Here is a 24622-nt window from a genome sequence, read left to right as displayed (position 1 = left end):
TCCGCCTTGTGGAGGAATCTGGGAAATAAAAGGAAAGTTTACGAGGCCTCATGAGGAGAGTGAAGCTGGTCGAGACTCCCCCGCAGGAGGAGATGAAGAAGGCCCGTGTGGGTCATGGAGGAGCAGAGTTCACTGTGAGTACTCACATCTTTGTTTTTTATGCATGCAAACTCGTGCAGGGGGGGTGGGGGTGTTGTGTTGTGTTAACCTGGAGGATTTGTGGCTTTAGTGCATCGTGATCAGCTGCATGTCTGTGTGGTAATAAGATTGTGACACTTCTTCCCCCCCTCCCTCAGTGAAGTTAAGTATATCTCCTCCTGCTGTGCTCTGGAGTCTGTGTGTGCGTGTGCATGTGCGTGTACACATTCAAGTCAGTGTGAGTTGGCTGCAAGTAGAGATTGTTATCATTCTACATGAATCTCTATAAATTGGGACTAAGTTGTCAGAGAACTTGTGTTCACATTGCTCACGTCTGACTAGTCCAAACCCCCCTAGATATTCACAATTGAAATATTGTTATCAGTATATCAGTGAATCCTCCCATGTTGGAAAACAACAGCATCAAATCAAATGTGTGGCATTTTTGTGGCTGTAGAATGTACATAAATTATGAATTTGCTGTCAAAATAAGTGCCTATTAATTAGTAAATGTTAGTTCAACTAATTGACAAAGGTGCCTTCTTTGAAAACACTATTATATAAACACATACAGTCGTAACCAGGACTTCAGAGTACATTATATTGATTTCCTGGAGATTTACTCTAACCTTAACCATAGCTACTTCTTACTCACTACTATAACTACTATTACTACCGACCCTAACATTAACCAGGACCACAGAAATTGCATTTTACCTCATTAGGAGCTTTCTTTGTTCCCCATGGAGTCTATTGGTCCTGACAAGGTAGGTCAGTGTGTATGCTGGCAAAGATGAGTACACACACACACACACACACATACACACTCAAAACCCTGATTCCCAGCACAGTGACAGTGTCATCGGAGGCAGCCATGTCAGCCTGACTCGGCTTCTTGTCAACTGCGTGAATGTGTTCAGGCTTTGCACGTTATTTTAAGGGCCAGAAAGGAGAGTGAGCCCAGCAGAGAGGCTACAGCTGTGTACAGTCTGACTGGCACATGCTTGGTCACGTCCACTGACACATGATATTTTCTGGTTTTCCTAACGTATTCGTCTCATTTGACTTGTAACAGTCAGATAAACATACGTGTTTTAACGAGGCGTTAAAGGACAGTGTGTTTCTGCTCCCACTGTTCAAAACTGAAGCCAAAATGTCCCGGATTGACATATCCTGAGTCATGGGCAGCTGTCGTTAAATAACAGATAACAACCCTCTGTTGTGTTTGTGTCGTCAGGTGGATTTAAAGCAGCCTAGAAAGTGTATAATAAGAACAAGTGCGTGTCCATGGTGCCTGTGTGCACAGCCCCAAGGGAGGATAATTGAGGCCTAGCATTAGCCTGAGTCAGCATGCACAGGGCAGCTAAAAGGAATGCAGCCATCATTGATTTCACTACATGCACCTTTTGTGGCTTGTCCACCTCAGCAGTCCAGAGATGAGCGTTTCTATGAGCAGACACTGCTGAATATATGTGGGGCGGAAGTTAACTGATTGTTTCAGCATTATTAATTTTGATGAATTTTTGTACTAATCATGTAATTTAAACAGATGATTGTTTGCCACATCAAGGTCTTTTTGAAATGTATGTGATTGTTTTATCCGTTTCACATTATTTTTAAACGGGCAGGCCACAGATCAGTTTGCGATATCCTGGCCTGGTTAGGTATTCACGCACTTTCATATCATCCTGAGTGAAACTCATGTGAACACGGGTACAAACTGAAACTCAACACTTAGACTGATTATAGCAGTATCACATGTGGCTTGTCGTCAACAACAGAAGCTCGCTGAACTTTTTTCACAGTAGCTTAAGAAAACACATGCAAATAGACTTAAACAAGGAAATTTAAGAGAAGGTAGACTCAACACAAGACATATCTGGTTTCTTCTCTAACAAGTCGACTGCAGGACCTTCAGTTATGTCACAAATTGAACAATGAACTGGTCACAGCCATCTTTTTTTGTGTCTTGTCAAATTTGGCCAGTTTAACACTGGGATTATTCTCTTTGGAAATATCATGACTGACACTCTGTCCTTCTAACTGTGATTCAACAATATTCTAGTATTATCTAAATAATTTTATTTGATAATCTAGTAATCTGTTGCTCGATGTGAGGATTTGTGTCTTTACTTTGTTGTCTATCATTTTAAGTAAAGTAGTGTTGAAATTTAAGGACACACTTGGGTAAACGGTGAGGATTGGAGAGGCTCCTCCCTTTCTCCATTGGTCCGTCTCAGTATAAATGTATGAACATTGGCTGCTGGTTGGAAGGAACAAGTAAATATTTGAGTTTTAACTCCCTAAGCTTAGCAATACTCATTCTGTCTGTTCATGTGCAATCTCTTCACTGCACATATTCTCACACTGCACATCTTGACTCTGTATATATTGGTTTTATTCCCTTCACATTTGTCTATATCTTTTATATTCCTTTCACCTTAAGTTTTGCATGTCTCTCATTATTACTTACTGATGCCTATTTTGGAATCACGCTGCTGTAATATTGGAAATTCCCCAACAGCGGAAATAAAGGATATTATCTTATCTGAAATCAGGATCTGTCGGTGTGTAATAAACTTGTATTTACAGTTATAGACTGTTATTAGGAAACAATGAATTCACAAGATAAGATTAGTTAAGATAAGATTTATCTCTGTAGCAACATGTCCCACAATGGGGAAACACACTGTTACAGTGCAGGGGATTCCAAGGATAGAGAAAAGTCCAATTAAAGAGCAATTCAAACATGAGGAGATATAAAGATAGTGATGAATTATACAATGTAAACAGGATATAGACACTGTAAACAGGATATAGACACTGTAAACAGGAATGCACATGGACAGAAGGCAAATTGAAAGATATTGAAATTGCACAAATAAAAAATACAACTAAACAAAAATAAACTCTGACATAAACAAAAATATATTTTTAAACTTCTCCACGAATTTGACACAGTTTGTGGATCACGTGAAATTGAAACTGAAAACGAATTTCATAATTAAAAAAACCCAGATGTTAAGGTGAAAGCAAAGTGAATGTTGAAACCCCCCCCCCCTTCATTCCCCCCGCATCCCCGCGGTCCTCCCATGTGTGCAGGAATTTCCCGCATGGACTGACGGGGACTTTGCTCCGTAAATTACAGCGCGTTGCGTGTCATAGGAAGACCTTATATGGACATGGAAGTGGGTGTGGCCTGCGAGCCTGTGGCTTGTGGAAGTGGGTTTGGTGGGGGGGAAAGAGAGAGAGGAGGAGGAGTGGTGGGGGGGGGCGTCACAAGACAAGCAGAGACACTGACCGAGTCACACGTCGATAAGGCCGCATCGCCCAGTGAGAGTGCGTGTGTTTTTTTTGTTGTGTTGCTTTTTTTTTATTATCGTGCAACCCTCGTGCAATAATGCGCAGCGGACACTGGCGGCATTGCGTCCGCGCTCGTGCACACTAGCGCCGCGGCTCCTGTTTACGTCGACCCCCTTTTTTTTGAGGACTTCCAGGAGGAGGTGGAGAGGGGGGGGAAGAAAAAGTAACCCAGCAGCGATGAGTGAGGTCAGCGGCACAGCATGAGTCAACCTTGGGGATGTGATGCATGCAGTCATCGTCGCGGGTCGCTCGGTGTTGTGCGGGCCTGTGCAGCAGCTGCTGGCCGCGGCGGAGGAGGGTGCGATCCTGCGGGGCTCTGAGCTGCTTCCATGACGGTAAGTACGGGGGACACGGAGGGGCTGGAGCCGCGGTGGCGATGCCCTGCCTGTCTGCCTGCCTGCCTGCCTGCCTGGCGGCGGTGTTGTGCTCGTGCTCCGCGGGGTGTGCACGCTCCACTGGCCGCAGCTGACACTGACCCCACAAAAAGAAAAGTTTTGTTTACCCCGCAGAGACGCAACCGGGCGACGACCCGGAGCTTCCGCGCGGGGGGCTCGAGTCTCGTCCCCGGGCATGTGACGTGTTGTTTAAATCGTGTTTACAAGCGGGAATCGATCCGCGGTTGTTTTGTTTACGAGCCCCATGCAGCCGCCACACTTGCGCCATGCATCGTGCACCGCCGGGCTCGCTGCACGGGGACAGGGCATTAGTGACCGGGTAATCCTGTCCCCTGCAACAAAGGCTGTCTCGTAAATAGCGCTGAGCTGGCTGCTCCACGGAAAGTGATGTGGAGGAGGAGGAGGAGGAGGGGGGTCCGGGAAGAGTCCTCCTCATCGGGCATGTTGTCTCCTTCTTCTCCTTCTCGTCTGTTCATCGTGCAGCCAGGCCGCATGCACGTCAGGCTGCTGCTCGAGCCTCACACACAGACACACACACACACACACTGTTTTTATAAATTAGGATTCGGCGACGGATTAGTGCGGCTAATGGCGCTCGACGTTTATTTTTAAGACAATCGAACGTGTCAGTGTGATTACAGCTCCAAAGCCCGGGCTTGTGTAAGGTTGCACTAGTGATGCGTCACGATGATCCCTCGCACATCCTGGTCGCCCCTGTAATGAGCACACCAGTGTTTGTGTGTGTTTTTTGTGTTGTTGTTTTTGCTGCTCCGAAGTGGTGCAAGAAAAAGTGTTTTCCCCTCGTGCACCGTTTCCACAGAGGGTGTCTTCGCTGCGATCTGGCAACGCAGCTCAATGCATGTGCAACGTCACATGGCGCTGCTGATGCACACAAACACACACAGCTCCAGCCTCGCATGCATGGGGCCCATTCTCCCCCCCCCCCCCTCAGTCTGTGCTTCCCCCTGAGCCCCTGCACGATCTGAACAGCTGCAGCCGTCTATTTTAAGAAGCTTGTGTTTTACTAGGCCACCAGCGCGAAGGGTGACAGTTGTCAGTCACTTTCCAGGTTGTCTGAGCTGTAGATTAATTCATGCAATCATCTGGAGAAACCCCTTTCATCCTTTCATGTGAATCTTGAAGGGAAAAACTAAGTCTCTGTTCAGGTTGTTGATGGCTGCAAAAAGAGTGGTGAGGTTTTCTCCTCCCCGCAGATGGACCAAGGGTTTACAACAGAAACCGTGGCAATCTGTGTGCGTCTTTGACTTTGGCACGCGGCGCCGAGTCCAAATCTGCTGCAACACCTGTCCCTGTTAAATCATCATTTTTCATAATCACAAGGGGGTTACCATGGCAATTGTCAGGTTCTAAATACGAGCTCATTGAAGCCTTTAAGGCCATTTTAACTTCCCCCCCCCCTTGCATAGATCCTTTCAGCATGACTCACGCTTGCTCACTCTCAGTTGCCCTTCCTTCTCGGTGTGTGCAGCCACGGTTCAAAGGGCACGATTTCCCTTTCTCCTCGCTCATGAGTCATGTAGTTGTTAAATAGAAGAAAAAAAAGGTTTCTATCAAGTCTGTTTGAGTTTGTGTGGCGGGAACGAGGGATTACTCTCCGTCAGTTAAAGTTGGAAAGTGAGGCTCGACGAGAAACATGTTCTCAGGACAGATTTCATGGCCCCGACATTAAACCTGGTGCAGCTCCATCCTCAAGTGACATCCCCGGGAGCTATTGACTTATCTACCTTCATGAACTCCCTTCCCTAAAGGAGGGTAGCTGTACGCGTTGGCCGGCGTGCAGGACCTTATCCCCCCGTGTCATGTGAGCTTAGTGAATGACACCGCTTAGACGTGCCCCTCCCCTCTATTCTCACACTTGATACCTTTTCAGTGCAGGACTATTGTTGAAAAAGCAGACAGCAGGTTTTTACATGGCTGCAGCAGGGAGGACAATGAGAGCCCCCTGTGGTTACCCCCTTTAGTCTGATGGCTGAATGCTTGACCTCTGCCATTTTCTCCACACAGGGTGTTGCCCGTGAATGAGAGAAACTCGCAGACCTCCTCAGATCTACTCGCCCCAGGCCGACGTCCTCTGGATGGGTCACAAAGAAACTTCAGCGGGGAGGAGAAGATTATGTTGGCTGACCTGGCCTCTGCTCACACTGATGTCAACATAGTTTTACAGCTCTAATTTACTTTGGCTACCTATTGAGTTTTTTTGATTCTCTGGATATATTCAAGTGACACTCGGTGGAACGATAGTAGTTGTCTTGCTCGGCTTCTTCATGCCCGTCATGAGTGTACCTGCCCAGCAGAAACCCAGCGCCAAGAGGACGGGAAAACGCATCACATTTTTCAACGAACAAAGCGTAGCAATGAAGGAGACGTCTCAGCACCCTGAAGGGTCCTACTACGTCCCAGGGGCCACTGCCTCAGACCCTGGACAGAGCGAGGCCGCCAGTACCGTGACCTCCAATCCAGAGGGCCCTCACATGTTCCTCAACTCCGTCATCTTCAGCCCAGACAAAGGTGACCAGAGCAGGGGTCACTATCAGCAGACTGTTCCGATGAAGTGGGCCCACCAGGAGCCCAATCAGCAGCAGCCGTCACTGTCCCAGCAGCAGAGAGCCGCCTCCTGGAACCCCTTAAGTAACTGGGGTCAAAACTTTTCAAATTACATGGGAGGAGTTAACGTAACAGACTCAAGGACTCAGAATGCGTTCGCAAAGTCGATGCACGAGACCTCGGGCATGCAGCCGCATCAACAGCCCGCTAACAGAGCTCCAGACAAGCAGCCTCTAGGGGCCCCGGATGCCTACAGGGATGCAGTCAAGGCTCAGGGCATGGAATGGGAGCAGCAGCAGCAGCAGCAGTCCCAGGCCTTTCAGGAATCCTTAAAACCCGGGGCACTGAACCCCACACAGTCCCTCCAAGGAGGAAGCTCAGTTTTGCAGCCCTTCCAGTTGGCCTTTGGTCAGCCCAAGCAGCACCTGCCAGCCTACTACCAGTCCTTTCAGGGCAACAGGACAACCCTACCCAACCCACCTAACTACTCAACGCAGGCTAAGCCCCCACACCAGCTACAGCAGCTGCAGAAGCAAGAGCAGATACAGCGCCAGCAGCATCACATCATCCAGCAACAGATTCAGCAGCAGCAGCACCAACATCAAATGCAGCAGCAACAAATCATTCAGCATCAACAGCATGTGCAGCAACATCTACAGCAGCAGCAAATACAGCACGAGCAGCAGCAACAAAAGATGCAGCAACATCAACATCAACAGCAGCAGCAAATGCAACAACAGCAACAGCAGCTGCATATTCAGCAGCAAATGCAACATCAGCAGTTGCAACAACAAAACCCTCATGTGCTTGACTATTATTCTGCTGCTCGAAATGCACACCCGCCTCCCCATCCCCAGCCTGTGGTGGTACACTCCCATGAGTCCTCTGCTCCCGCTCCCCCAAAGATCCAGGAACCGGCCATCCAGGACATCACCCCTGAACCCCAGCAGTCGCCCGACCCCCTGCAGCCCCCTCTCCCCTCCGTGCCCCAGTCGCAGCCCCAGACACAGACTCAATCCCAAACGCAGCTTCGTAGGTCGCGGCGGCTCTCGAAGGAAGGAGGAGCGCCGTCCGACAACCCTTTTCTCTCGGCCTCTGCGGATCAGGCGGCCACGGGGCAGCAGGTCTCTCAGAACGGGGCCCGTGAAGTCCAGGCCGCCCCGACGGGCGTCATCCAGAGCACACGCAGGAAACGTAGGGTGTCCCAGGAGGTCAACCTGGAGACTCTCGCTCAGAAGGCCTCAGAAATGGAGTCTCTGCCACCACATGTTCTCAAGGTAAAGGCTCATTTTTTATAAAATGTCAGCCATTTTCCCTTTTATCGCTTGTATAACTGTACTCGGTTATTTCCTCCTAAAGCTAAACAGCCATACAAACCACCTTAAATAGAAAAAGGACTAATGATCTTAGTCTCAATCACTACAAGGGCATTTTTATCGAAACGTGTCGCTCTTGCTGGAGGCCTTAATTGAGAACATCTCGGCGAGAGCTAGAAATCTATGTCTCTAGTGTTATCTGAGGGTATAATTGCATTGGGACTGAAGCTCCCCGAACAAGAGCGGGAGCTGAAACAAACACCCTAACGCAGCTGCCAAGAAAATTCTGCCAAAACTTGTGTTGTTAGTGATTAACGTGTTGCTGGAAGAGATGGCGAGTGTAATCAACGCCCAATGAAGTGTGCGCCACGGAAAACTGAGCTGCTCAGCCCCGGCCTTGCGGGGGAAAGTGTGGCTGAAGAAGTCTTTACATGGGGAATGTTGTCCCAGGGTGAATGTATACTTTATAAACTGCTTCATATGCCGAGTTTCCGCCCTCAAAAAACCAACCACTTAATAAATTATGCCCGACTCTGCCTCGTGGCGTCACGCACTCATGTGTTGATCTGCTGAAGGTCTCGATTGTGCAACAAGTCCTGTTTCCAAACAGCACTGAGTCAGTGTGTCTGCAGTTCAGCGCCCTGGATTTGCCTCATGGGTAGCTGATCATACAGACAGTGTGTTTGGTTACATGCCTGCACACCTCCCCCATCCCATCAAAGGAGAGAAACACCAGCCTGGCCTTGTCTGCCCCCCCCTCCCTCCTCTCTCGCTCTCTATACAGGGAGGGGTGCGGGGTTGCCCCTGCGTGCAGTGATCAGCAGAATATCTGTCTTCCACCACACTGGTGCAGGGGGCCGGAGTTTTCCACCAGTAATAATGAGCCCAGATCCAGCACAGCCCCGCTGCTGCATGGCTCCCTGCCCCGTGTAGATGTGCAGCGGCAGAATGCATCTGTCTTCTGCTGGGCTCTGATGTGGTGGTTGCACTTTGAAGCTGCTCCGGAGTTGATCGTTGTTGTTTCGTGCCCACCCGTTGTGGTTTCTAAAAGAAAGAAATGTGAAGCGTCATCTCTGAAACGGTTTCTCTGTAACGTCCGAGCTGCACCGAGCAGTGCAGTCACAGGCATGAGGGCGTTTCAAGATGTGTTTCAAAACTTTTTACTGCAGTTCATTTTCTGTGTATGGATTCTGTCGGGGTTCATCTCAGGCGTTTGATGACATATTGACTTATTTGTCAACACCCCAACTTTGAGTATTGACCTAATTTTCTTAACGCATTAAGAATTTGGTGCGTTTCCAAATTATTCTATTGACTTAAATGTGGCCTCTTGCCCCAGATGAATTAACCTCCACCCAAATTGATTTATTGAGTTATTGAACCATATTTTCCTGCTTTGACTTCAAGTTGTTGGGGAATTACAACCTCTACACATGTTGCTGTGTGCTCTGAATCATCAACACAAGTTTTGAGATTTGAATAGTTGTTGAATTTGAATTTGTGTGACCTAAAAAGCTGAGGAAGAACTTTGTGCGAGCTGCAGTTTCGAGTGGTGTCACATTGAGGAACAACAGGATGAAGCAGACTTCGATTTTTGTTTCAGTTCAGTCTTTGACTGTGACAATAGCCGAGTTTGATGAGTCACCCGTCCCCTTTAGGAGCTGGAAGGATGCAATATTGTTCCTTAGTTCAGGGCTGCTTCCGTAATATATATCTTTTATGAAAGAAACAAAAAAAAGTGTTACTGTCTGGCTTAATTATTTTGTCAATTGAACATCAGATAATTACACATTCTATAAGCCTAGGAAAATAAATCTGGAACCTTAGGGTTTTATGACTTTTAATCTAGCTTTAAAGTCGCAAAAAAAACAAAACAATTACACTGCATGGATTTAATGTTTCAGATTAAATTCACCAATTCCTTCACTTGCAGGGTTCTTTTAATGAATTTGTTCTTATTTTAAATCCATTTCAAACATCTTTCTCCCTCCATGTAGGACCCCCACCGGCCGTGGAGTCCCCCCGCCTCAGAGGGCCTGCACGCCAAGCGGCAGCGAGACGACAACCTCCTGCCGCTCGTCATCCCCGTGTCGGTTCCGGTGCGGCGGCAGGAGCCCTCGTCCCCTGACAGAGATGAAGCGGCCCTGGCTTCGGGCTGGCCCCCCAGGCCTTCCCACCCCCAGGACCTCGGCCGTGCAGACCACCAACCCTCGGTCATTGTCACGAGGAGACGCTCGCTCAGGAACTCCTTGTCAGAGAGCTCAGAGCAGGTCGGTGCACATTTCTCCCTGGTCGCTGTTTATTTAGATTTTTAGCTGTGCCAGCAGGATTTGGAATATAATTGTTTTTGACAGACCTTATTTACGAAAGAACAGATAATTGAGGGTTATAGTCTGCTGCTCCTCTGTCCTCTTCACTCTCCTTCCTTCCTGTCTGAACTCGAGCAATCAAATCCTTGCATTTATGCCCCATCACCCCACCAACACTCTGCCCCTTCCCCCCACGGTGCTCCATGTCTCCCCTGCCCCCATTTCACTCCTCCACACATTTCTGGCTCTCCGTCTTTCAGTTGGTGGTGGTGCGGGGGGGGGGGGGGCTTTGGTGAACTGTTGGCCCTGTCCCAGATCAGGCAGATTGTCAGGATTTAGCATTGCAATACTGTACATTATGTACGGTACAGATGAGAGCCGGGTTTACTTGCTTCCTCTTGCTCTCTTTCTCTGATGGGCCGAGCCAACTGTTGTTGATGGTGTGTTTGTGTGTTTGTGTTTTAAAAATAACTGTGCACACAAAGACCACTGTGGTAAATTCACCCATGATTATCTTCTCCCTGCAGAATGGCGGCACAGAGGGGGAGAAAGAGGACGACGGCAAAAAGTCCAAACGGCGTCCCCGGCCCGAGCCCCTCTTCATCCCCCCGCCCAAACCGGGCTTATTCATTGCACCGACCCCCTACTGCAGCATCACACCGTACCAGAGCCACCTGCGCTCGCCTGTGCGTCTGGCCGACAACCCCCTCACCATGCCCCCTTACACACCTCCGCCGATCCTCAGCCCCGTCCGCGAGGGCTCGGGCCTCTACTTCTCCACCTTCCTGTCCTCGGCTGCAGCCGGCAGCCAGGGCCTGCCTCCGCCTGTCACGCCCAAGTCGGCCACACGCAGCCTGTTACGTTCCAGTAAGTAGAGAAACAAAGTTCTACAACTTCCCTGAATTATCCACGTGACACCTTGACTATGAAAATTCAAACATCAAGCAACAAACATCTGTTGAATGAACTATGACAGTTGCTGAAATAACTTTTGCGATGTATTCCTGTGATTATGAAGAAACCCTTTTTTGATAATGTCACTGAGCGGATGTTTTGCTGCTGCCTCTTGCAGACAGCTGCGACATCACACCCCCGGTTCTGTCTGCGATGTGCGAGGCCACTCCAGTCAGCATCGAGCCGTGAGTATTTTTCTCCTCTTCACTTCCTTAAAAAACAAAAATCCTCATCTTCCGCTGGGTTCCGGGGGTTGTTTGTCATTTTCAGAGAAATGATATGGCCACTCCAGCTGCAGGCAGCATTATCGTAGCGGGAGTAGTAGCCCTGCGATCAATTATTCAAACCCAAACACCGGGCTGACTCATGAAATGTCTTGAAAGAGAGCGCAGACATCTTGAAATTCTAAACCCATCCTTTAAAGTGGTCCCTTCTCCTTCACCGTTACCACTGGAATCTTCTGCCCTGTCATCCACGGCCAGATTTAGTGGCAGCATCCACCCCCCCGATCTGACGAAGCTGCCTAATGTCTCTCTGCAAAATGCATCCTGTCATAACAACGCCATACTGCCTGTCAGGTGGAGAGCCTTAGAGCTTCTTGAAACACAGATGGACGCTGATTAGAATGGACACGTATCTTAAACATTTGGTTTTGTTGACGTTGAACATCCAGGACTTTAGATTGAGGACGCCCACGGTTTGATGCTACAGCAAAACACGAGTTGAGCTTCACTGGGGCAGAACTACAGAAGAGTTTTGGGTGTAGCCCAAAATATTGACATTGTGTTAATCGACTGAAATCTGGGTGGAACTTTCTGTAGCTTAAAACTGCTGTTAGTCTACATGCATGGGCCCGCCTTTTTTTTTTAACACCAATGACCCTCAAAATATTCTAAAATCGTTTTTATTTTATTATGAGCTGGTGCAGTGCCCGTTGTAAACCTGCCTGCTGGCATTGGGCTGTTGGTTTGGCCTGTGGTGATGCTGGTTGTAGCTTTCTTTCTGAAACTATAACTGACCTGCAGTGATTGATCAGCGGTGACTAAATATCAGCTGCAGAACTAGAGAATCAGTTGTCATGGCCGTTTATGACTAAGCAAAATGTATTAATATTGAACATATCATGTGTCAGTGAGACGAGCAGTTCTTTAAATTCTCATTCCACATACAGACAGAGATTTATGGAACTGGTAGATAACTTGGAGGCAGAGCAAACCTTTACAATCGATTGCATTGAGTGCATGGTTTCTGCTGAATCCCTTATTCCACCACTGACAATAACAGCCAGCGTACAGATATGTAGTCTGAATACATCATTACATCATGTGGCAGAAACTCAATGCAGAGAAGTCTACAACAAAGTAATGTAAACAACCCAAAGCAAATAAAGACATTAAGTGGCACAGTCTTCACAAACATAAACACAACCCATCCATAGCTTGGATGTTTATGAATGCAGCAGAGAAAAGGGCAGTTTTAAGGACATGGATATGTGTATTTTTTTTTAAGGTGCACAGTTTATGGGGGTTTGTTGTGCAAGCTGCTTCCTGAGCGGTGCCAGCTGCTCAGCGGTCAGCCGGGGACGAGCCGCTGAGGTTTCCCATTAATCATGGCTTCAGCTGGTTCTGGTGTACTCCCAAACAAACGGGAGGCATCACAGGTCCAGCTCTAAATAGCCTGTCTTCCCTCGGGGAGGCTGCCAGTGCACACACACACACACACACACACACTCGCTCAGCTGGAAACACTGCAGGCCCACTGGAAGTGCAGGGGAGGGACAAGACGTGCTCGAAAGGTATTTTCACAACTACATCCCGGTGATATCTGGTTTCAGCCCCTCGAGACATGTCTTTGATTCTTTCTTTCTAGGATGCTTTTTACTTTTATTGGATTTGAGAAGCTCACTTGGTTCGAATCTATCTGAGGCATTTACATTTTATCCATCGTGCCGAGAGCTGAAGTGAGCTGTGTAACGAGCTTGAATTTTAAAATCGTGCAAGAATTGCCAGAGAAGCCTCCACAATCTCCCCGGGACTATTTAAAGATCATGGCAGAAAGAGAAGCTCAGAAACCAGAACATGATCTCGGGAATTAAATCAAGAGCTTTACTTGATACTTATACACAGTGTCTTTTTTTTGATCAAATCCAAATTGAGTCGTGTCCAGCTCTGTCGCTCACACTGATGTCCTGTTTCCAGACGGATCAACATTGGGTCGCGGTACCAGGCGGAGGTGCCGGAGCTGAGGCAGCGGTCAGGTGTTGAGCTCGATCCCCATCGAGCCGATCTGGTCTGGTCTCCGTTGAACGAGCTGCAGGAAAAACCTGACTTCCATCAGAAAGGTAAGAGTAAGTACCTGACACGGTGTTTCACAGGCGTTACATCACCGGATACAGGGGGGGGGGGGGGTTCGTTTGGTTGCGCAGTTTCAAATTTATTTACTCTATTGGTTTTAATATCACGTGATAGTAGTTAAAAAAAGGTGTCAGTTTTAACTGAGTTTGAGACACAAGTCGATCGTTTCCTTGTTTTCAAAAGACAGAAGTATCTCTGTTGTCACATCAGAGATGGTGTTTTCAACAGTTTGTGATCGAGCTGATGCACAGTCCGCAATTAACATAAAAACTACACATTTATACCGTTACATATCATTTTAATCTCTACCTTACAAACATGTCGCCATTGTATGCAACACAATAACCAAGGTCAACATGGATCTCTGTCTCTTTCAGTGGAAGATCTCATGCACCTGGCCTGCTCCAGTGTTCTGTGTGGAGGAGGCACCAACCAGGAGCTGGCTCACCATTGTCTGTACGAGTGCAAAGGCGACATAATGGTGAGTGTGACAGAACAATCCTCATTGAGTGGCCGGGGGGGGGCAGGGAGTTGCGTTATTAAAAAGAAAAATGAACGGGTGCTTGTGCGCTGCAGTCAGCAGACACTGCTCAGTTCAAGTCATTTAAATAGATAGTTTATAGTACTTTATATTGTGTTTGTTTTCTGTGAGGCCTAATGCACAGTTCACTCATGATTGAATTTGTTATGTAAGTGAAAGTTCATAGAGTTCAATGACTTTGCTTTGCACCTGGACAGAAGCACACTGCTGCTGTGTAGCCGGGTTCTCCTTTGCTTTCTGCACAAGTGTTTGTGTGTGTTTGCAAAAGCTGGTTTGTACAGGCGGTACAAACCAGTCGGTGAAACCTGAGAGAATAACAACAAAATGTGACAAGGCGTTGCTTCATGTTTCTCACAGGAAAAAACATGCAAGTGAAAATGTTAGAAAATACGACAAGTGGCAGAGGAGATGGAACGATGACTGACCGGCTGGATGTAAATGCACAGTTGAATGTGATCAGGCTGATGCAGTGCACATGCCTCTGACTTCCTGCCTGAACCCGCTGCCTCTCCGGTTACCTTATCTGAGCTCTGAGTGATTAGTGAACAGCGGTGACTGATGTGTAGGATTTCACTCTGCTCTGCCCTGAAACTCTGCGGCGGCCTGAGATGACTGGGACGCTGAGACGGTTTGGATATGTAGCCGGAGGCAGAGAGATGTTGCAGCGTGTGGAGCAGAGGAGCTGCACAGGCTGCAGGAGAGCAGAGGGAGGCAGGCAGGTTCACTCGCTGTCAGGAAATCCTTTTGAAGTTGATCTGTAGTTCTAAAAAGCTCTAAATTCTGAAGTTAAAGCTCCTTATCTGTGAGGACTAGCTGCTTCTCTTTGTTCTCTGTTGAATTTAACTTTAAATATCTTTCTACTCTGGAAGGATTGAATTTGTCATCCCAGGTTTTTTGCCACCTTGTTATGAGATGAGAGATTTTTTTTAAATTCACTTGTTACAGCAGCAGATAAATAAAATGATGAAGACAAGAGAGCAATTGAAAGTATACAACAGAGAAATAAAAGCAAATAATTGATATACAACTTCAGAGAATACAAAATGCACCTTTCACTACAGACTGAAATGTTATCTGTGAGACACTTACTAGAGTAAAGTGCTGCACAAGGATGTTTACTGCACTTGTGCATTATTAATAAGCACATATTGACATATATCCATTTATAGACTTGTTGTGGGTTTATAGGCTGGTATGGTTAACGATACCAGTATAGTTTTATTATGGTTTATGTCACTAACTTGATGAGGGAAATGTTTTCTACTCTCTGGATTCCAGGTGAACTCCCCAGCACGGTGCAGCAGCTTGTTGTTGTTGCAACTGTACTTTGGTTTTCATGCCTGTGGTCGGGTTCTGCACGTATTTCTTAGCTTCACTGGAAAGCAGCAAGATTTCAGGCCCTAGCAACCAGCACTGGTCCAGCGTTGTCAAGGAAACCACGAGGGGGGGGGGGGGGGGTTGTCAAAGCACCCACTCTCTCCAGCGGTCCGACTCTGACTGCTGCCTTTTCAACATTCACACTCTGTTTCTTCATCAAACACCTCAAAGTCTTTTTTTCTTGGTGATGCCAGATGGCGAATCATCATCATCATCATCATCATCATCATCATTATAATCATATGCACCCGGGAACTTGATACTTGCAGGAAAATGAGAGCGATGGTTATCTCCCTTCCCCGGTGACCTGCGAGATTCACGGCTCGGTGTTTTCATCTCTGGGTGCATGAAGCACAATCAGATCCCCAGTCAGCTGGTTCAGCAGCGGCCTCCTGATGTAGAAAGGCTCAGAGGAATCACTGTGTGTAAAGTTTTCCTCATTTGAAATTCACATTTGAAATATTGTTTTCTTGTTATTTTTCAGGCGGCTCTGTCGCTCCTGATGCTGAGGAATCCAATTTTCCCGAAGTCTCATCGTCTGTCAGACTTCCACTACTCAGGTAAGTCTTATGAAAACACAACTAATGGGTTTTAACATGTTTCCTTTGAACCTAATTTGATTTAATTTGCAGCTGAAGCAAGTTGCGATTTATTGACCTAGAGAAATTTAACTGTTTAGATATTTGAAGAAATAGCAAATACTCCCAAATTCAAGTTTTTCTTAAAATATTATGTTTATTGTTATTGCTCCTTTTCAGTATTTTTCACGTTTATCGATGTAGTCAGCTGACCCATTGATAATGATTTCACTTGTGAATTAAAGCTCGACATTTACATCATGTTGTCGTTACTTTGAGACTAGTATCTTTCCACTCACAGAAAGTTCACTGGAATTTGTCAGTGTCAGAACATTTCTCTGCATCCTTATCTCCTTAACTGATAAACTCCACCCGGCTCCACCCGAGTTAAACTCTGTTTGTGTTTTTATATTTGCGCCTCACGTTCGTAATCCGAGAGAGAGCCTTTCTGACTTAATGTGACCAAACAGTGATGATTTATCTAAGCCGCTGCCTCTGAGCTGTGGCAGCTGCAGCAGAGAGAGTGAGGCGTGGGTGGTGGGGGTGGTGATGGGGTTGGTGGTGGGAGACTGTGGAGGATTGTCAGGGTCAGCATGATGAGGCAAGGAGGGGAGCGGGGAGGGGCTTTACTGTATGTGGTTAATCCAGAGCAGAAGACAGGAGAACCATTGTTAATGAAGTGATTTGAGTGAATGTGTGTGTGTGTGTGTGTGGATTTAAGGGGGGGTTGGAGTGAACTTGTCTCCACACACACACACACACACACACACACACACACACACACACACACACAGCAAAGCAGGATACTTATTAAACTGGTCACTAACACACTGCATCTCTCTCCTCCTCTGTCCCTCCTCTGTCCTCTTCTCTCTCCTCCTCTGTCCTCTTCTTCTCCTCCTTTGTCCCACCTCTGTCCCTCCTCTGTCCTCTTCTTCTCCTCCTTTGTCCCACCTCTGTCCCTCCTCTGTCCTCTTCTTCTCCTCCTTTGTCCCTCCTCTGTCCCTCCTCTGTCCTCTTCTTCTCCTCCTCTGTCCCTCCTCTGTCCTCTCCTCTCTCCTCCTCTGTCCCTCCTCTGTCCTCTTCTTCTCCTCCTCTCTCCTCCTCTGTCCCTCCTCTGTCCTCTCCTCTCTCCTCCTCTGTCCCTCCTCTGTCCTCTCCTCTCTCCTCTTCTGTCCCTCCTCTGTCCTCTTCGTCTCCTCCCTCAGGATCCGACAGCTGGACGGCAGCTGAGAGACGCCAGTTCAACAAAGGCATCACCGCGTACAAGAAGGATTTCTTCATGGTGCAGAAACAGGTACGAGTGAAGCTTTCAGACAAAAGGTCGGCAAAATAGAAAGTACTGATCGAGTCATGTTAAAGACTCTGAAACGCCCAAGTTTAACGGGGGGGGGGGGGCAAGGGGAGAAGGAAAGTACAGTCACTCTGGAACAATGTTCCCTTCCCATTTAATCATTCGCTGTGTCACACTCAATTACCGCTTCCCCACAACAGAGGAAAACTATTTCGTGTACTTATCGGAAACCACTTCACAGAACAAGGACGAGGCCAAATCAAATCAGTGTTTGTTTCACGGTCTTCTAATTTGTCGAACCACCAAATCAGAGACTTTAAATTAGACTCATGAATCCGCTTGAGGCCTTCGTCGTTTGAGAAACTGTAATTAGATCTTTTGTAAAGAGTAAGAGAAGTAATTGATAAATAGATCAATAGAAGAGATGCTGTTTTGATAAGCGATTAAAGTGCCTCTACGTTTTATGATTTCACATTTTCAAATGTAAGAATTTGATCCTTTTATCTCTCAGTAAACTGATGATGTGACATATTTCAAAGATGAGACAAAATAATCTGCACATTAAATTATAACTGATAATCTGCCGCCCGTTGCAATTAAGGGACTTTGATCAGGATTAAATAAATAGTTCATGTATTTTGCTGCTGCTCACTGTTTGCTTGCTTTTCCACTCACTGTGGTTGTAGCATCTTAAAACTCCAGTAACACTGTGTGTTTGTGTGTTTGTTTCTGATAGGTGACCACGAAGACAGTAGCACAGTGTGTGGAGTTTTACTACACGTACAAGAAACACGTGAAGATCGGCCGCAGCGGGGCGCTGATGTACGGGGAGGCGGAGCCGCTGGACAGCAGGAGCACAGAGGAGGAGACGGACCAGAAGGTCAGTGACACACAATGATCTCCTGCTGCAGTGACACTGTGAAGACATTTGCATTGTGTAGCACTGCTCTAGTGTTCAGCACCACTCCACACAGCACATGCTCACACTGGGGCAACTCGGGGGTCAGTGTCTGGCCCAAGGACATTAGACATGTGAACTGGAGGAACTGGGAATTGAACCACCGACTTTCTATTGCAGAGAGAATCTTACAAGATGTGAAACAACTGCGTTTTCATGAAGATGTGAAACTGCTCGGTGTCGTTTCATTTATCAAAAAAACACACACACTCACCATTTTGTATCTAGGGGAATAGAACTGATGCAGATATTTCTTTCAACCACAGAAACATGGCAGGTACAGTTTCTTTTTCAGCTACGTGCACATATAGTAACAAGACTGAAACTTTCTCACACCTTTCAACGACCCACTTCTCTCGCAGCATTCACTGCATATAATTAAAAAGGCACAAATACTTGAAAGCCAATTTTCACGGAGGCAGCAGCAGTGTGAAGGGTCACATGTATAACCCACATCTATAACCCATCTATAACCCATCTATAACCCATCTATAACCCATCTATAACCCATCTATAACCCATCTATAACCCATCTATAACCCATCTATAACCCATCTATAACACATCTATAACCCATCTATAACCCATCTATAACACATCTATAACACATCTATAACACATCTATAACCCATCTATAACCCATCTATAACCCATCTATAACCCATCTATAACACATCTATAACACATCTATAACTCTCTTCAGAGTCCTAGATGTTTCTTATATAACGACTCCAGAGCTGCCGTCAGCTTCTCTCCCAGAGTCTTATCACTTCATTCCTCCCTGCAGGTCTCTCACAGGCTGGAGCCCCAGCGGGAGGAGGACAGCAGGAAGTGGGAAGGGTCAGCTGACAGGAAACAGGATGTGGGCTCCACCAGAGTGTCGCAGTCGCTGCAGCCCACCGAGAAAGTGAGTGAGAAATGAATCGTCACCAAACGATAATGGAACGAAACGATGCAGTGGAACCAAAACTAAATGTTCTGGAATATTCTTTCATTCATGCACGAGTTAGGAAATAGAAAGAAGCTGCAGCTCTGATTGTGATTGTTATTGCATGTGTGTGTGTGTGTGTGTGGGTGTGTGTGTGTGTGTGTGTGTGTGTATTAACGTAACATTCTCACGCACTCCTCCGTCTGAAGCAGTTGAACTGATTCTGGATGTTTTCCTTTTATCTCACCACGTCACGTTTGTCTCTCCAGCTCCTCCTCATGTCACGTTCACTGACCACAGTTATTCTGAGCTGCACAGATTATTTATTTGCTCCCCGGTCTGTTTGTGCAGTGAAGATGTTGCAAGAGGCTTCTGACTGGTTCTCCTCCCTTGGCAGCAGATCATTGTTTCACAAGCGTCAACAAACTATCACAAACACTTTTTTTTAATGAAGGCTGAATAGCGAGTCTGCAAACCACGGACCAGGCACCAGACACACTCAGCAGACGTCAGTGCAGGTTTTAAAGGAGGTATTTTGTGTTGTGAATTTTTAATACAACACAACCCACACTCGATTCTACTAAATACTTCACAGACGCTTCAAATGTCCTCATGGATTTGTACAAATACACAATAGTGTTGGCTTATGAGCTGCTATTGTAAAAGAGACATTAGAGACATGAGGTTGTTTGTATAATGTCTGCAGACAAACTCACACTTCCATTGTCAGATAAACATATTTTAAAAAGTCTGTGCAGGACAAAACAAACGTTCCAAAGTAAAGTAAACAATTAAAAACAAAAGGAACTTATTTTAGGACCAGCGTGACTTGACCCTTGGGAGAAACCTCAGTTGTCCTCTTCCCACTTTTGTCCTTTTGAACTCTGCCCCACTTGTCCTGCTGGACAGTGTGTTGTATTTGCTGCCCCCTGCTGGTTGGTTGAGAGTAGAGAACTCTGTCAGCTTCTCTGGATTGTGCAACTCCCCATTATGTCTGTCAGTAAACAGTGACTCAGCGAAAAGTGCTTCTCCTCTGTGTTTCCACTGCTTCTCCCCGTTCCGTGCCCCCGTGTTGTTGTTGTTGTTGTTGTTGTTGTTGTGCGTTCCAGGCGTTTATCTGTGTTTACTTAAACCCTGCGTCCATGTGTTTGTTTCCTGGCACACGCTCACATGCCACTGTAACGCTACCCGACATGAGAGCAGATCGTAGAGCCGCTCCGGGCTCATTGTCTCCCTCCTAATTGCTCTCAGTGTTAAACCTGAGCTGTTGTTGTTGTTGTGGTTAACGGCCCCTCTCTGCTTCTCTGCTCTGCAGCCCGGGACCGTCCTGATCATGAAAGGCCAGGAGGACGCCGGGAGGGAGAAGCCGCCGTCCCGGGTCGTCCACCCCCCCCAGCCGCCGGCACCCGCCTCCAAACCACGCAGCGAGGAGAGCGCACGGCGGACGAGCCCCGCGGCGCCCACCAAGGCCCCCCCGGCTCCGGAGGGAGAGTTCCCCTGCAAGAAGTGTGGCAGGTTGGTGAAGAGACGCCGTGACTCTGTTTACTGAGAGGGAAGAAGACGGCTCTTACTTCAGTTCCATAAGCAGCCGAACACCGAACTGTCCAGATGTGAAATGACATGATGAGGGTTAGATCTACCACCTCTATACAGGAAGTCCACTCAGGCTCATCGGTCAGAGATCACAGGGTTCAGGTGGAAGAGAAGAGTTTGTCCATGTTCACCGGCTGCAGACGCATGATGGTGTATGAAGTGTAGAGCCGATATGATCCGAGTCTCTCTTCTCTAACAACTGTAAACTAAATATCTCCAGGTTCTGAACTGTTGCTCCGGCAGAAATAATAGAAACATATATTTTACCTTTTTTTTTTTTATCTGAGACTCCATTAAATACTAAAGATGAAGATGTGACCTACGTTTTTTATCTTTTCTTCTGCTCTTCGTGATAACGTGTCCCTCCCTCCCTCCCGACCCCTCTGACCTGCTCTGTCTTCCTCCTGCAGGATCTTCTTCAAGGTGAAGAGCCGCAGCGCCCACATGAAGAGCCACGCCGAGCAGGAGAAGAAGGCGGCGGCTCTGCGGCAGAAAGAGGCCGACGAGCGAGCGGCGGCGAAGGCGGCGGCCGATGCGGCGGCTGCTCTGGCGGCTCGGCAGCACAACGGGACCCGGCAGGTGGGCGGGGGGGACAGCACCAACGACGACTCGTCGGACCGGGACGACGAGGACGACGAGGACTGGCAGTGAGAGGACGGACACACACTCTGACTGTTGATTGGCTGGTTCTCTGGGACGGGACGAGGACGGATCCGTCCTGTGGACAGTTCGCAGAACAAGACGACTTCCGTTGCTCTGCACATTCAGGGACAGATTTCCCTCCTGCGCACGTGACTGAGTGTGTGTGTGTGTGAGTGAGTGAGAGTGTGTGTGTGTGTGTGTGTGTGTGTGTGTGTGTGAGAGAGTGTACTGTGTGTGTGTGTGTGTGTGTGTGAGAGAGTGTACTGTGTGTGTGTGTGTGTGTTTCTCACCAACACCCCTTTACTCTGCTTGAAAAGCTTTTCAGGAGTTACCTCTCTTGGTCACAGGGCTCAGTCAAATCAAAGCCATGCCCCCCCCCCCGCTCGGCACTGTCCTGCCCCCCAGGCCACGCCCACTCCCAGGCCACTGCCCTCCTCAGCACTTTGAGTCTCGCCCCGCTTCGTTCTTCCGGCGTGAAACTTGTCCCTCCTCCTCCTCCTCCTCCTCCTCCTCCTCCTCCTCCTCCTCCTCCTCCTCCTCCACCTCCTCCTCCTCCTCCTCCTCCTCCTCCTCCTCCTCCTCCTCCTTTTTTCCAAACCCTTGGATGAGCCATGGCGCGTTTGCTCGAGCTGCCCCCCCAACTGTCATCGAGTTTTGACTTCCTGAACCTGGACAGCTGGAGGCCAATCAGAGGAGGCTCTCGCTGTCGGTTTCTCTGCACTAAGACGGCATGGACAGCCCGTCCCCTCTGTGTCCCCCCCCCCCCCCCCCCCCCCCCCCGCCGCACTCGGAGCTGCCGGACGCTTCCTCACCGATCGGGTCCCGCCTCCTCTGTGAGTCGTTCCTCTGGGCATCAGTTCTGTGAATCCCCCCCCCCCCCCCCCTCCGTCACTTTTTACAGTTCACCGTTTGTTCCTCACGGTTGATGCCTTGGATGTTTTGATAACTTTTATCTGGAAATGACAATCAATTTTACACTGTTGTTGTTGTTGTTGTTGTTTTTATATAAATATATATATATAAATATGCAGGTGAACGTTACTTTTTCTGCCTGTGTAGCTAAACATGGTTATTGTTGTTGTTTTTTGTGAAATGTTCTTGTTGATGATTATTAATATTATTATTATTATTATTATTCTGTTTTTGGCTGCAATTGAATTGAGCGCTTTTTACCGTACATGTCCATAACTTTTTCTTCATTTTTTTTATTTTATTTTATTTAAACGAAAAACTAAAATAATGCTTCTTGCTGCCTGTTTGGAACTGTGGGATTTTTTTTTTTTTTGTGGGGGCAATAGAAACAAGTTGACCCCCAGTTACCAGAGCGTCCAGTCAAGCCCCCCCCCCCCTCCCCCCTATGTGTTGGATGCCTCGCTGTCAACACAGTAACTGATCGACTCGGCAGGTCTCTATAGATGCACACACCGTGGCGGGAAAGACGACAACAGCACAAACTCATTCAACAGACAAGTTTTGGAAATAAATAGGAAGAAGTGACTGTGTTTTTTTTTTTCTTGATAATAATAATAATTATTTACTTTCCGTAAAAACCAAACCCAATTCAAATCTTCAAGTTATTTTTCCACTTCTACACAGACGTGTTCAACGCTTCCTCTCGACCGCGACAGATTTTGGTTATTATAGACACGTCTGTCGATTTTGTCAGTAATTTATTCATCATCACATCAGAAGAGAGAGAGAGAGAGAGAGAGAGAGAGAGATATTGTTCAACGGAAACCAGACGTAACAGAAATGTCACCGAGAGTCAGAATGTTCCTACGGGACATTTTGACCCAGATATCAACATCTACTGTTTCACACAGACTGTTAATAGTTGTAAAAAAAATACTCAACACAATACAAACAGGCACTAACAGAAACTGTACTGTTATTATTATAGTTAGTGCTTAAAACCAGATTCTACTTTTGTGCAAATCTCACTTGGGTCAAAGTTTACAGGTTTTTATTGGAGATTCAATACGTGACGTGAAACTTAAAATGTTGTGTTGCTCCTAATGACTCACATCAACATCTATAACGTTTCAGTTTTTACACGAAGCACAAAGTACGTTTTTGACAGTAAATTATTTAATATCAAAGAACAGAGATAAAAAGGCAGAAGCATCCTTTTCTTCAAAACCACACTTAAGGGAAATGTTCCCAGTAAAGCCCTTTTGAGCGAAGCATGTGACGTGTATGAATTTAAACAATATTTGTTCCAGTCTGTTAGAACCTGGACTTTGTGGGTCGGCCGTCGCTCCAGGGCCACACAACTCTGCTTGTGTTCACGTTGAGGGGAAACTTAAATAATACAATGAAATAAAATGTGCAAATATAATAACATCATATAAATACAAGTCTGCTGAAGCCTGCTGGTGGTTTGAGAAAGAGTCTACAACCTCAAACCTTCCCCGTGTGTGATTCTAAGTCAGTGTCAGCCCAGTGTTTACACACGTCACACCCACAGTGTGTATCTATGGTCTCCTGTTGTTGTGTCACCCTGTTGCTGATAGCAGCCACCGAGGCGCACGATGGAAACAGTGTTTTGATTCCTCTCGCTCGCCCACATATCTCCACGTTAAGCCCCTCGGCCCCGAGCCAGCTTCTGTCCCCGCAGCAACAGATAGGTTAAAGGGTTATTTTCCTTTAAAGGGCAAACCACAGCAGGGAGTTGGGGGAGAAACGGCTCCAATTACCAGTTACTCCACAAGTTAAACCTGGGTCTATGCACAGCCTGTGTGTGTGTGTGTGTGTGTGTGAGAGAGTACGCGTATGTGTGTGTGACTGCTCGAGGTCAAATGTTTATCCGTATGCCAGTCAATGAGAAAAACAAGTTTTGCAGACTGTTCACGTTTGGTAATGTTAATTTATATATCTCCTTTTTATTTGGGCTCAGCTCGAGGTTCTCGCGAGGGGAGGGGGGGGGGGGTGGTTGTCATGTAAAAAAGAATTTCAAGCTGTTTAAAAAGTAGAAGTGACGATGAGGCCAACGTCCAAAGGTTTATTTAGCTAAAAAATTAGAAGATATATATATGGATGAAAATCTTTGTTGCAGACTTTCTATGCTATTTTCATATGGGGTTCACACTATAGGGAAAACGGAATCTCAAGTGCTTTTTTTTTTTTCTAGTGTAATTTATTTGTTTTGATTTGATTTTTACCACCTGTGTTTTTAGTAATGATTCATGAAGCACTGTTTATTAAAGTTTTAAAATATTCAGCAGGTTTCTGGACGTGTCCGTGTTGTTGTTTTCTTTTCTCTTATCCAACACAACAGATAACTTTGTCACAGATGTTGATTCAGGTTGGGTAGTACT

At 46.9% G+C, this 24622-nt stretch overlaps 1 protein-coding gene across 2 annotated transcripts; it reads left to right on the top strand.

Annotated features, from left to right (window-relative positions):
• Window positions 1-18: 18 nt before the first annotated feature.
• On the top strand, window positions 19-24532 carry mideasb (mitotic deacetylase associated SANT domain protein b). 2 transcript variants are annotated; one of them, XM_062396738.1, is made up of 13 exons: window positions 19-134; window positions 5922-7738; window positions 9775-10047; window positions 10614-10953; window positions 11159-11225; window positions 13239-13381; window positions 13772-13875; window positions 15797-15872; window positions 17099-17187; window positions 17921-18064; window positions 18930-19049; window positions 20386-20585; window positions 21074-24532. In XM_062396738.1, exons 2-13 carry the CDS (start codon window positions 6182-6184, stop codon window positions 21312-21314), a joined length of 3354 nt encoding a protein of 1117 aa, XP_062252722.1. In that variant the 5' UTR covers window positions 19-134; window positions 5922-6181; the 3' UTR covers window positions 21315-24532. The 2 variants fall into 2 exon arrangements, with proteins under 2 accessions (XP_062252722.1, XP_062252721.1); XM_062396737.1 differs by lacking the exon at window positions 19-134 and adding an exon at window positions 3424-3836.
• The last annotated feature ends 90 nt before the right edge of the window (window positions 24533-24622 follow it).

The sequence above is a fragment of the Platichthys flesus genome, chromosome 10, assembly GCF_949316205.1.
Source record: "Platichthys flesus chromosome 10, fPlaFle2.1, whole genome shotgun sequence".
NCBI lineage: Eukaryota > Metazoa > Chordata > Actinopteri > Pleuronectiformes > Pleuronectidae > Platichthys > Platichthys flesus.
The sequence above is the reverse complement of the archived record's forward strand: the minus strand, read 5'-3'. Positions and strand labels throughout refer to the sequence as shown.